The following is a 14,614-nucleotide window of genomic DNA, read 5'->3' as shown; positions in this document are numbered from 1 at the left end:
AAGGAGCCTCATTTTTTTTAACCCACCAGTGTATGCAACTTTAAAACTGTGATGCCAGCTAAAATTTTAAAAAACAGAGAGTAAAATGTAAAACCTAGAGTTAAATCTTTCTCATAATGCATCAAGTCTAAAACAATTCTGGACCTTTGTAGAAGCCAAGGTGGAGATCTGCTCCAACCTTAGCATAAAATTTTAAAAGCAACCACACTCATCTCTGAAAGGCAATCTTTCATGCAAGTCCCACAGGGTCTCATCGACCATTGTTGATTATGAAACAGCCTTCAAATTGTTGGCTGACCAATGGCATAGTATGCAGATATGTATATTGTGAACAGTATTTTATAGGCCTGTCGCAACATGAGTAGTCATTGCCTGATGTAAAGTGGCAGCTCATCAGCCTCAGTGGAAAGGCTCAGCATAAGGTTGATTCTAAAGCCCCTAGTGGGCAGCCAAATTTCTTACGGTACACCATGTGCAAGGTTTTTAAATAAGAGGTCGTCCAGACCCATATGCCGTGCATACACAATCAAGCCGAGATCACACAAGGGCTCTGTAAAACTGAAGAACACAAGTTTGTTCTATTCCCCAGGAATTGTGGCGAAGACATTTTAAACTACAGAGTGCTTCGAGTACCCGTATTTTCAGGTCACTAATGTGTGGTTAAGTTTATAATCAAATGTAAGGCACATAAATCTCATTATGTATTCAAAATTAAGAGCAATGTCCCTCCTCCTCAACTCAGGAAAGTTTAGAACAGAATGTGAACCATTAAATAGAAAGCAAAGAATTTAAAACCCCTCTCCTCTGCCCATTCATCCAACTGTTGAACAGTCAGCTGCAGCTCACAAGTTGCTGTTGCTGGGCTCCAGGTGGAACAAAATACAGGGAAGTTGTCAACAAACAAAAGAACAATAGACCAGAATTTAACTACAGAAGTGATACTATTAATAGCCATGACAAAAACAGTCACGCTTAACACACTACCTTCAGGAACACACCATACTCCTGCCCCAAGTGATCAGAGAGGATGTCACCGACTCTGTATTTAAAATAGTAGCATAGATATTGATGCCAAAAAAATATACCTAGGAGGTGATGCTGGTGCAGGAAAGCATGTATTAATAGCCACTTCCAGAATGGCCAGGTTATCAAAAGTGGAGTGGTAAGTCCTGAACCCACACTGATAATGAATAAGGAGCTGCATGGATTCTAAGCTCCAGGCAAGGTAGCCATTGACCATCTGCTCCAAGGTCTTTCCCCACACATCTACAGTGCAATCCAAGAACAATGGCAGTTGGCACATGTCAAGAGATGGACAAGGATTGCATTGTTGACAGTTCCAAGTGACAGTTGTGGTACACGCGTGTGCATGCCCTTCCCCAGCCCCCCACCCCTTTTTTGTTATGGTTTTAGGGCAAAAAACTGCTATGGTCATTAGCACTCATTCTGTGGTTTAGGGAAGGGTAAAAAAAAAAAATAATAATAATTGGAAATCAGCAGCAATGGGAGTGAAACTCAAAAAGTAGGTAAACTAAAAAACAGAAGGAAAGCTTAGAAAACCACTACAGAAGGGGGCATTGTTTTCCCCAAAGAGCTTCAAATGACCGACGTCATCTCACTGACATTGATAAACTCAAGGACGCGACTGGCTGAGGGCGTGTTATCTGCTAAAATGGAAGATATACCAGGCGACAGCTGTAAACGGGTGCGTAGCGGTGTAAAACAGGGGCACTGAAGTAAAAGGTGTCTCACCATCCACAGTTGAGAGCAGTGGGGACAAAGCAGGGGATGATCGCCGCTTAAAAGATGTCGATGGCTAAAAAGACAGTGCCCTATCCAGAGTCTAGTTAAAATTACCTCCTCCTGACGACAAGTTCAGGAGTAAGAGGTCCAAGCACAGGGAAGAGCTTTCACATCCCGCAGTTTATTATTGGGGAGTATAGACCAATGTGCGTGCCATAAAAGAGCAACACGACGACATAAAACACTCTGTAGATCGGCAAAGAAAACCATGCAAACAGCAGGCTGAGGAAGAGAGACTGCAGCCTTGGCCACTATATTGGCTGCCTCGTTTCCATGGATACCAACATGTCCTGGGATCCAGAGGAATGCCACAGAGTCGCCCCCCAAGTGGAGCACGTGGAGGCAGTCCTGAATCTGGTGGACCAGAGGGTGGACAGAGTAAAGAGCTTGGAGACTGAGGAGGGAGATGAGCGAATCTGAGCATATAATATACTGTATCCACTGATGGCGACAGATGTATTGGACAGCCTGGAGAACAGCTTACAGCTCTACAGTAAAAACTGAACACTGGTCGGGAAGCCAAAGTCTATTAGGGGTGTCGCCAACAATAAAGGCGCTCCCAACATCAAATGATGTTTCTGAGCCATCAGTGTAAATAAATGTGGCATCCTTCGTTTGTGCGCATAGAGCAGCAAATGCCAGACGATAAACGAGAGAAGGGGTACCATCCTTGGGAAGTTGACAAAGGTCACGGAGCAGGCACGTCCGGGGGTGGAGCCAAGGCGGTGCTGTACCCGCAGTTGTCAAGAAAGTTTTAGGGAAGTGGAAGGAAAGAGAATATAGCAGTTGACAGAAGCGGACTCCCGGTGGCAGTAGAGAGGAAGGGTGGCCTGCATACCCTAAATCCAAGGAGGCATTGAAAAAAAAAAAAAGGTCATGAGCCAGATTAGCAGGCATGGAAGACAGATGGCTAGCATAACGACTCAGAAGGACAGCTTGCCGATTGGATAATGGAGGTTCAGCAGTCTCAGCATAAAGTCTTTCCACAGGGCTGGTGTAAAAAGCTCCAGACGCTAAATGCAATACACGGTGGTGGACAGAGTCGAGACACTGAAGAATAGACAGTCAAGCAGAGGAGTAAACTATGCTTCCATAGTCCAATTTTGAGTGCAAGGTGTGATACAGGCGGAGAAGGACCACTTGGTCTGCTCCCCAGCAGGTACCATTTAGAACAAGGAGGGTGTTGACGGATCACAGACAGCAAGCCGAAAGAGAGGAAACGTGGGAGGACCAGCACAGTTTTCTGTCAAACATAAGTCCCAACTATTTAGCGACATCCGTGAACGGGACGTCGACAGGGCCGAGATGTAGGGAAGGAGGAAGAAACTCCGTACGACACCAAAAATAGACATAAACGGTCTTACTGGGAGAAAAGCGGAAGCCGGTTTCGATGCTCCAAGAGTGGAGGCGATCAAGACATCCTTGAAGATGACATTCACAAAGGGTGGCCCATTGAGAGCTGTAGTAGATCGCAAAATCGTCCACAAAGAGGGAGCCCGAGACATCGGGAAGGAGACAAACCATAAATGGATTAATGGCAATGGCAAACAGTACAACACTTAGCACGGAGCCCTGGGGCACCCCGTTTTCTTGGGAGAAAGTAAGGGAGAGAGTAGTGTTCACCCGCACTTTAAATGTGCACTCTGTCATAAATTCACGAATAAAAAGGGGTAGCCAACCTCGAAAGCCCCAAGAGAACAGTGTGCAGAGGATGCCCATCCCTCAACAGGTATCGTATGCTCTCTCCAGATCAAAAAATATTGCTACCACTTGGAGTTTCCTGAGAAAATTGTTCATCATATAGGTGGAGAGAGCAACAAGATGGTCAACTGCAGAATGATGCTTTCAGAAACCGCATTGGGCAGGTGTTAAAAGGTTTCGGGACTCCAGCCACCAGGCTAAATGGCAATTCACCATACGCTCCAAAACCTTACATACACTACTCATGAGAGAAATGGGGCGATAGCTAGGGGAGAGATATTTGTCCTTTCCAGGTTTCAGAACAGGAACGATGATAGCTTCCCGCCATCTTCTGGGAAAAGTACTGTTGGTCCAAATTTGATTATAAAGGCGAAGGAAGTAACACAGACTATGGTATGATAAATGCAGCAAGATTTGGACATGGACACCATCCAGTGATGGGGAGAAACAGCGAGAAGAAGAGAGTGCGTGTTTGAGTTCCCACACGGAGAAAACAGTATTATAGGTTTTGCTATTTTGAGAGGAGAAAGCAAGAGGTCGCCCTTCCGCTGCACATTTCTTCGGGAGAAAGGCTGGCAGGTGATTTGCAGAGCTCAAAATCTCAGCAAAGTGTTGACCCAATGTGTTAGAAATTGTGACTGGGTCCACTAAGGTATAATGCGCGAGAGAGAGCCCAGAGATCGGGGAGAAACTAGGTGTGCCAGATAACCGTCAACTTCGACTCCAAACATCTGAGCAGGGAGTGAAGGTGTTAAAAGAGCTAGTAAAGAAGTCCCAGCTTGCCTTCTTGCTATCGCGGATGACGCGACGGCATCGTGCATGTAACTGCTTATAGAGGATACAGCTGGCCAAAGTAGGACGGTGACGGAAAATGCAAAGCGCATGTCTCCGCTCATGTATTGCGTCACGACACGCCTCGTTCCACCAAGGAACTGGGGGGCACCGGGGCAAATCAGAGGTGCGAGATATAGAACGTTCTGCGGTTGTAAGAACAACTTCTGTAACATGAGTGACCTGATCATCAACGCTAGGAAACTGATAGTCATCGAATGTCGCTATAGACAAAATAAGTGTTCAATCAGCTTGGGCAAACTTCCAGTGTCTCAGGCACATAGATGGCAGTTGTGGCTGCAATCGAAGGACACAAGGAAAATGGTCACTCAAGTGTGTATCAGCAAGAACGAACCATTCAAAGTGCCAAGCTAGCTCAACATTACCGACTGAAAGGTCCAAATGAAAGAAATTTCTCGTGGAAGCAGACAAAAATGTAGGTTCCCCAGTGTTGAGGCAAACAAGATCCGCTTGGTGGAAGAGATAATTCAATAGAGAGCCTCACGGACAAGGACGCGGAGGTCCCCAAAGCAGGTGGCGGGCATTGAAGTCCCAAACCAGCAAATAGGAGGGCGGGATCTGACCCAAGGAGATCAACTCTTGCCATCAGTGTGGACGATGGAATGTATATGGTACAAAGACAGAAGGTGTCTCCAGAAAGGGAAAGATAGACAGCAACAGCTTGGAAGGAACTGTTTAAGGGGATTGGGTGATAATGGAAAGAATCGTGGAGAAGAATCAAAAGTCCCCCGTGTGCTGGAGTGCCATCACCAGAGGGGAGATCAAACCGGACTGACTGGAAATGAGGAAAAACAAAGCGATCATGGGGACGCAGCTTTGTCTCCTGAAGACAGAAGATGACCAGCGAGTAGGATCTTAAGAAGATCAACTGATTGGCTCTAATGCTGCGGATATTCCAATGGATAATTGACATAGGGTGGACAGAAAAGGGAAGAATCTTACCACGGTTGCTTTCACTTCAACAACTGCCAAGAGCCGGTGGCCGACAATGTGGAATGGCATTCAGCCAAAGGCAGAAGATCCTGATCCATAGGTTGTTCGAGGGCAGCTCCTGCCACCAGCAATCGGCCAGTTGATCAGCGGCCAGCAGTGCGCCTTGGCCACATGGAAGATGGCCAAGGGTAGTTACCGCCAGGTGGCACTGTAGATGAGACTTGCCGTGGTGGAGGAGGAGAGAAACTTGGTTTCTTATAAGCCTTCTTGGAAACAGGACACTGAGATGAGGGAGGAATTAACGGTTGTGAAGTCGGGGTACGTAAAAAATCTTCACGAGTAGGCTCTTTCTTGGAAGTCCAGGTGTCTGATTTTGGGGCTTGTGATTTAGCAGGAGCCAATGAAGGGTGAGCCATAGAGTGAGCAGGTGATAGTAGGGAGGTTGAACGGGCGATCTTTGCACTGGCCGATATGTCGACCGTGGCACTAAAGGTGAGATCACAAGTCTGCGTGGTTGCCTCCATAGTAGGCCGAGGAGATGCAAGGACAGTGCTATATTTACCTTCTGGAGGCACAGTGGGCTTTTGACTGGCGAATAACTTACTTTCACTTGTCAGCAGAAATTGTAGACATAGAGGAAACCATTGCGGAAGCATTCCCCATGATTACTGGTGTCTCCAATGGCGTGCCCCTTCCTTGTGGGGGTCCTCTGAGGGCACTCCCGCCTTAGGTGATTGTTCACACCTCAGGCCACACCTCCCGAGAAACTGACGGAGGGACCAACTGGCACGTCTAGAAGGTACCAGCTCGGGCAATCACCCCTTCCTGGGCCTGGCTATTACCAGGGGGTACGTACGTGTCCTACCTGTCTTCCCGGGGCGGGGAATCACACGCTACCCCGTCACCAGCTATGCATGTGTCTGCCTTCAGACACGAACAGGGATGAAAGAAAGAGAAAGGGAGGAACAAAGAAGAGAGGTCTCAAAATGCCGCAGCAGAGAAGAGGGTAAAGAGAAGAGGCAAGGAAAAGAGAAGCCGGGCGTAGGCATGAAACATAATCCCATTGGGGGAGAAGGGGAAGGGAAGAGGCGGAGGTGGGCAGGGGTGGGATGTGGAAAAGGAAGGTATGCAGGCCAGACAGGAAAGAGAGCCGCACTAGCTTGGAGTCTCATGCTCACCACGCACGTATCCACAAGAGTTCCCCCTGAGGGGGCCTTCCCCTTGAAGAAAGCCTATATCCTGCAAATTAAGTCTCTCACTTCCTTATGCATACTGTATCACTTACCACCAACATAAACAATGACAGCTCACAACATATGGGAAAAAAATTCACTAAACAACTCGCTATGATAATGTTTAATGCTCGCATTAGATTTGGCATTCACAGCAGAGCACTCAGAACACTACTGAACACTCATTGGCTGTCAGACAATGTGCGACATAGGTGCACAGAACAAGCCTCAACTCGACCGCCAGTGTTCGTGACTCCAACTATAATGATGGCAACACTATGATAAATATTCAGTTATATCCAGTCATTTCCAAGTTATAAAAGTGAAATTAAAATTGCTTCTCACTATGAGTCGAAAAAGTGACCTGACACCTAATTGAGATTAAAAAGGTGGGGGTGATTCCTTTGAGTACCCCTGTGAATTTGCCATAAAGTGCTATAACTGACATTATCATAACCTGGTGATGTGTTATGAACTGGAGGTAACACAGAATCCAGCTCTCGCATGGAGACTGGGCAGCTGTATTCTTCATCAGCGGTGGAAATGAAGTCTCGTCTGCCATCTGCCCTTTTAAGCTGTCTCCCTGTGGCACTGGAAAGCTCAATCCTGGTTGGCAGTGGCAGTAACTGTGGCAAAATAGGCTGCCACAGTCTGGGCAATGTTTCGCAGGTTGGTCTGGAGACCTTCATTTCCCATTATAGTATCCATGGGGCACCTCTCCCTTTCCTGGAAACCCTACTGATGGTCTCCAACATGACTGTACCCCTAACTGAACAATTTAAACTTTTGTCATGATCTCTTCTTGCTGTCCCTAATAATTCAGCAACATGGTCTCACTAACCACCTGATCCTGATGGCAGAGCAGCATTCATCGCTCCACCAAAGTGTAGGCTGCATTTTCAGCTGGCTTAAAGACTGCAAAATGGATGCTTGAGCAGTGCAGTGGATCTTTTAAGTAATATGATTCACCCACTCCTGGACAGTTGGAATCCATCCTTGATAAGTCCAAAATCTTTTGGTATGACTCGATACTTTCTTCACTCTTTAATACCAACTAGCAAAAATACAAGTCTTCCTAAGGCAGCACTCATGAACTACATCTTCTATCAAGAAATCAAAAGCACTGTCTTTAATGATTTTACAAATGTGCCGTAGCAAATCTCTCACACATGGATAAAACTTTTACTCAAATTGAGGCTAGTGGGAAAAAAAACATGCATAGCTCAATTTTCAAATTTTCCTTTACAAAGGAAAGCAAAGGAGTATTGCCCCAAATTAATTCTTATACCACTGAAAGATGAGTGAAATAAGGATTAGGGTCAGTGGTATTGCCAAACAACTGAAATAGTTAAAACTGAACAAAACTCCAGGGTCTGATGGAATCCCTAACAGATTCTTTACTGAATTTGCAACTGAGATATCCCCTCTTCTAACTATAATCTATGATAGATCCCTTGAATGAAAATCCTTGCCTAGTAGTTGGAAGAAAGTACAGGTCACGCCCATCTATTCATGATCTATGGAACAAGTACTAATCTACTCTAATCTAATCTAATGTGTGGTCAACTACTCTTTTAAACTTAAGCCATAGGTGTTCAACAGACTCAGTCCTGTGCTGAGAGTTTCAATTCTTCACCAAAATGTGACACTACTGCTTTTTTATTTAGTTCATTGAACATATATATATATCTCTCTAATACTTTTAAATGCCCTTTGTACTATGGTAATCATTGTTGCCACAACCACATCATGGTCACTGATAACAGTTTCGAGGCCGACATCCTCCAAGTGGTCAGGTCTATTTGTTACCATTAGGTGTAGGCTAATCTACTTCCATCACGAGTGGGATTCAAAATTATACATTCTTGTAGTTTTCAGAAAGGTATTTAGTAGGCTTAATGTTTTGCAGGATGTCTTTCCATGCCCCCATTATCAAAACCTTAATTTTCCCAACTGACTGTTGAATGATTACGAGGATTACAGTATGACTGAAGAACTTAATACAATCTTATTGAAATCTGACAATATCTGTGCAGCTGTTACAAAGAGTAGACCTAGTAACCTATGGATGACTTTAGCATTTATAAGAAGTCTGAGGTTACTATCATTATTGTCTGGCTGGTCAATACTATACAACATGAACAAAAAGGTTCCAAAAAATGTGTGTCTGGGACACACAGATAGTCACAAGAGATGGTTAGCAACAGTAGGGAGACAATGCACAGAGGAGAAAAAAAGTGAATGAAAATTCGGTGTGACAATCACGTGTGTTTAGAACTGAATGGATAAAAATCTGTCTGAAGTTTCCCTTGGGTATACTGAACAATTTCAAGGCCAGTTTTAATGGTGACTGCTTAACAGAAGTTTGAACAAAACAGGGCGGCGTATATAAGTCATTCTGTAACAATGAAACTTCTGAAAGCATAGTCCGTAGCTTCAGCTGAGCGTAACAAGCGGTTTCTCCGTTACTGGAATCTGAAATGTTATGTAACAAGCATTTGAGTAAGAATCTACACCTTTTAAAGTGTTCACCATAATCCAATTGTTTTGCTATATCTGTGAAACTATTATTAGATGCTGTGCTGAGGCCATAATTATTATTTATTAGACTGACTTACCAACATGAGATTATTTCATTTGCATCTTTTCCTTCTTTCACCTGCACTAAAAATTCGGACAGGAAGACATCCAACCATGCAGACTTCTGTCAACACACAAAAGACATGCATTGTTGCTTAAAAATCACTGCTGTATATATCGAAATTAACTCTTTTATCATCTGCTGCCAAAATTACTTGACAAGTAGATTTATGACGTAAGGGGGAAATTGATCTACGCGAAAGCCTTTTTTTTTTAAATGACGAAAATACTGAACGATCATTTACCTCGTAAGAGCGATGTTCTGCTTGGATAAAATATTCCCACAACTGCTGGAGCTTTGGAACTGTCATGTTGTGCTTCACTTTAAACGTCAGAAGAGATGCTTATTTTGTGTACACATAGCCGATTTAGTAACTCCACAAAAACCAGTCATAAACTTCAGCTTGCGATTGATAACGTTGTTGGCATCATAAAAACATGTATCGTCCTTACAGTTTACCATCCAGCGTGCATTTTCTGTTATGTAACTTTCACTTTTTGCCGCACCTGCCACTTTGAAGGCTGAAATGTCACGCCGTATGAATTAATAAAGAATACTAAATTTGTAATTACACCTCAAGGCATAAAACTACACTTGAATTGGAATTATAAAATTCTCGCTCACTGGGTGATAAATCAACGCATGTAATACACTACGAACGTAAACTATGCTGAGAATTTATAACATCAAAAATTAAGCAGCCGCTTCTGCACTGGATCACAGTGCTTTTAATACATTGCCCTCTGGTGATTGCGTCCGAAACTAGCAGTCACACTACTAGCAGTAGGAGTATCTTTGAGTACAACGAAAAGTCGACAGACGACAACGTTGATTTGTAGCGGTAGCGGGAAAAAGAGCGATTTGTGCTGAAAGTGATTTGTGGTGTTAAGTGAGGGCACGTGTGTCTGATTACTTTGTATTGTCTTATACATAAAGTGTAGAGATGGTCCATACAGCTCATCCCGAACTGACAGAAGATGAAGTGGAATTATACGATAGACAGATTCGTCTTTGGGGCCTGGAATCACAAAAGCGGTACATCGCCACTTCCTTGTTCAGTTTGATATTTATTTATTTTTTTTTAGATTTTAATATCTTATCTTAGTAATTACTTGTAATTTTTGTGCAAATTTCTGTGTACTTCTGTTCTACGATTTGATTGTTTTGCTACTGACTATTGTTTAAGTTCGCGTTAAGCGACAGGAAGTCAAATCTAATGAGTGCCTAAACGATGTTCCTTTTTGGAAAAATCTATAATCCTGTTCTAAGAAGACGAAGGTATATGCATCATTCAGCGACAAGCATACCAGTGTTTTGCACTCGAACGTGCCTAATCCGAAAGAAAGTTTTCTTAAAAAATAAAGATCAGGCTGTGCAAAATTTAAGCCCAATATACAACAATGTCATGGTAGTATGAGGATTTCAGTAGGCGGCTGCAAAAAGTCGTTTTAACACTACAACAGTGTTGTCGAAATCTGAGGCTTTTCATATTGAAACTAGTTGCAATCCGAAGGAGATATTTGGATCAGATGCAAAACTTTTTGTACCCAAGACATTGAATGTCAAGGCGGTGCCATTCTCTATTTCTGTCCAGCTTGAAGTAAAGGTTGAAGCAAAATCAAACGTGATAAACTTTCAATCAATTTTGCGACTAATAATGTTTGTACAAATACAGTATGTTGAGTGCACATTAGTAATCCTGTAAAGAATTTATTTGCTACGAGTTCTGAAGAAGGTATTTGGGAGTATTGTAATGGGTGTTACATCCACAAAGTTCAAAACTGAAAACTGTCCATGCAGCCTCAACAAATTTAGGAAGTGAAAGTATTTCCTCCCAAGTTTCTGATCCTTTTGATATATTGTAATCTGAAGTTATTTTAACAAAATTGAGTAGCCTAACAAATGAAAAACAGGGTGTAATGGGTTACACAATTAGGACATGAACTTTTGTATGGAAGTTGTAAAAGTTTGATTTTAATGTCAGAAATTAACAAGCTTTTGTATAAATCAAATATGTTCTCAGTTTTCTTTTCTGCTTGATTGATTTGATAAAAAAAAGGCGTGCTGTGACAGGTGTTACATGAACTGTAACAGGTGCTACATTATGCTAATATTTCCGTTTTACTCAAATTATTAGTGACACTCTTTGTTTTCATTAACACAAGCCTATTAAAAAAATTAATGTAACCAAATTTCCGTGTAATGGCAATACATTTGATCTAAATAATCAAATTATTTTTTTAATTACCAGACAATACACTTCTGCCAGCACAACATATTTACTATATAGTCTATAACATAATGGAACAAATAGATTAAATTAGGAACATTTCAGTTAATATTGTAATACAGATATTTTAGTATGCAGTAGGTGTAATTAGCTTTAAACACCTTTTTCAAACACATCTACACTTATACTGAATTCATAATACAGGATGTTTTCTTGTGACTTGACATTAGGTGTTGGTGACTTGGGGACCAGCTGTCTAAATTTTTCAAAACAAATGTCATTTTCATCAGCTTTCAAGATTTTATTACTATGGCCAGAATCTTGCAGGGACATAATTTTAATGCCGTCTTCATCATCAGTTTGGATCTGGAATGTGCTAACGTATCGGAACTTTTTTTCTGGTGACAGAGGCCTTTACTAAAACAAACACACCAGACTTAACTTCGGATATACCAGTGCTGTAAATTGACATGGGAGTCACTTGTGTTTCACTTGTCATCAACCCACGTTCAGAATTCCTAGAATCTGTGGAATCAAAACTTCTTAATAGGTTAATCCTCATACTATACGGTTACTCGTGATCATATTGGATTACAGAAGCATCCGATTCTTCGACCCATGACGTCATGAATATGGTAAAAATTACCATTCTTAGCATCTCCATTATGGCTCCAATGACGTCACTACATAAACATGACAACAAACACGAAAATATGTATAAATACAACAAAAACATCTCCCTCCAAAAATATAATCAAACTAATGGGACATGTGCAGGAAATAGAGGGTTTTAGGGTGGGGACAAGCTAAATACAAAAATGCACACCACGATCCCAAATCGCACAAAAGACAAAAAACAACACAAAATTCTCATTTCTAATACACCAACAAAATCCAGATGAATCAGTCACTTCCCTTCACCTACATATCAGCACCTCAGTAGTCATTAGACATCATGAGAGAGCAGAATGGGGCACTCTGCGGAACTCAACAGACTTCGAACGTGGTCAGGTGATTGGGTGTCATTTGTGTCATATGTCTGTACGCAAGATTTCCACACTCCTAAACATCCGTAGATCCACTCTTTCCGATGTGACAGTTAAGTGGAAACATGAAGGGACACATACAGTACAAAAGCGTGTAGGCCGACTTCATCTGTTCACTGACAAAACCACCGACTGTGGTAGAGAGCCCTAATGTGTAATAGGCAGACATCTATTCAGATCATCACATGGGAATTCCAACTACATCAGGATCCACTGCAAGTACTATGACAGTTAGGCGGGAGGTGAGAAAACTTGGATTTCATGGTCAAGCGGCTGCTCATAAGCCACATATCGCACCAGTAAGTGCCAAACAACGCCTCACTTGGTGTAAGGAGCCTAAGCATTGGGTGATTGAACAGTGGAAAAACATTGTGTGGAGTGACGAATCACGGTACACAATATGCCAATCCGATGGCAGGGTGTGGGTATGGCAAATGCCTGCTGAATGTCATCTGCCAGCGTCTGTAATGCCAACAGTAAAATTCGGAGGCTGTGGTGTTATGGTGTGGTCGTGTTTTTCATGGAGGGCTCTTGCACCCCTTGTTTTGTGTGGCACTCTCACAGCAAAGGCCTACATTTATGTTTGAAGCACCTTCTTGCTTTCCACTGTTGAAGAGCAATTTGGGGATGGTGATTACATCTTTCAACAAGATTGAGCACCTGTTCATACTACACGGACTGTGACGAAGTGGTTGGACAATAACATCTGTGTAATGGACTGGCCTGCACAGAGTCCTGACCTGAATTCTGTAGAGCACCTTTGAGATGTTTTCCAATGCCGACTTTGTGCGAGGCCTCACCGACCAACATCGATACCTCCTCTCAGTGCAGCACTCCGTGAAGAATTCCAGCATTACCGATGGAGGGCACCACGAACTTGTAAGTCATTTTCAGCCAGGTGTCCGGATGCTTTCGATCACATAGTGTAGCTCAACCGTAAGTGTTGATACTACAAAAAAAAAAAACCTGCAACTACAAAAATTGGAATCAGACCGCAACTATCGATACCACAAAACCAACACCTAAAACAAAATAAATTGGAATTGGACACTCCCTTAACCTATGTAGGTCAACCACAGTTGACGATACAAAAAAACAAACACCTACAGCTGCAATAAATAAAACCAAACCCACAACAAATCAAAACCCCCACAAAACATCACAACTCGTGAACAAAAGACCCAAAAAGTGACTACTTACCACCAACAAATTCGGGCGCTACACACTAGGTTAACATCAAACACACACACACACACACACACACACACACACACACACACACACACAAAAATAAAAATAACTCCCAAACCACTCTCAACCCCCCCCCCCCCAAACTTTGCCCCCACCCTGACCAACAATAATTTGCCAGCAGATAAAAACCACAACCACACATTACAAGTCAAAAACAACTGCAACAAAAAAGATCCTCTGCAACATAATCATAAAACAACTCCCTCCCACCCAACCCACCTAAATCCACAACCTATACTCACAACCCCCCCTACACACACACACACACACACACACACACACACACACACACACACACACACACAACCCCAACTAACCACCCTTGGTGTGTACATCTTGCTCACTGCCCTCAAAAAAATGCGAAAAATACAATACTCCGCCGGGATGTTCTTATGCCAGAAATACTCATCTAAATGAGATTTGAAGTTAGAAGAGTGCCTCTTCCTCTCCTCCCTGTGACTGATGTAATCCCCCCCCCCCAAAAAAAAAAAAAAAAAAAAAACCTCGACAATTGAACAATTTGAATTGGTACACGCTCCAGATTTGTAATTTTTGAACTCTAAACTGTGGTTTCCAACTAAATGATCATAACCCCTCTTCCCCAACACTCTATATGCCAAAAAAGCATCTGACACTACTGTACTGCCCTGCTCTATACAGGGTGTTACAAAAAGGTATGGCCAAACTTTCAGGAAACATTCCTCACACACAAATAAAGAAAAGATGTTATGTGGCCATGTGTCCGGAAACGCTTAATTTCTATGTTAGAACTCATTTTAGTTTCGTCAGTATGTACTGTACTTCCTCGATTCACCGCCAGTTGGCCCCTATTGAAGGAAGGTAATGTTGACTTCAGTGCTTGTGTTGACATTGCTCTACAGTACTAGCATCAAGCACATCAGTATGTAGCATCAACAGGTTAGTG

The 14,614-nt window shown here is 42.7% G+C and overlaps 2 protein-coding genes across 2 annotated transcripts in view; one reads left to right on the top strand and one right to left on the bottom strand.

Annotated features, from left to right (window-relative positions):
- Positions 1–9,750, bottom strand: part of LOC126092187 (uncharacterized) — a 32,452-nt gene extending 22,702 nt beyond the window's left edge. The window contains exons 1-2 of the mRNA XM_049907666.1: positions 9,407–9,750; positions 9,140–9,225 (exon numbers count right to left, since the gene is read on the bottom strand). Of these exons, the coding sequence (XP_049763623.1) occupies positions 9,140–9,225; positions 9,407–9,472 (152 nt within the window). The 5' untranslated portion in view covers positions 9,473–9,750. The remainder of the gene's footprint in view (positions 1–9,139; positions 9,226–9,406) is intronic.
- Positions 9,751–9,954: 204 nt separating this feature from the next.
- LOC126092474 (SUMO-activating enzyme subunit 1) overlaps positions 9,955–14,614 on the top strand; it is a 52,624-nt gene continuing 47,964 nt past the window's right edge. The window contains exon 1 of the mRNA XM_049908089.1: positions 9,955–10,197. Coding sequence (XP_049764046.1) covers positions 10,106–10,197 — 92 coding nt within the window. The 5' untranslated portion in view covers positions 9,955–10,105. The remainder of the gene's footprint in view (positions 10,198–14,614) is intronic.

The sequence above is a fragment of the Schistocerca cancellata genome, chromosome 7 (assembly GCF_023864275.1).
Source record: "Schistocerca cancellata isolate TAMUIC-IGC-003103 chromosome 7, iqSchCanc2.1, whole genome shotgun sequence".
NCBI classification, from domain to species: Eukaryota; Metazoa; Arthropoda; class Insecta; order Orthoptera; family Acrididae; genus Schistocerca; species Schistocerca cancellata.
This window is presented reverse-complemented; position numbering and strand designations above follow the sequence as displayed.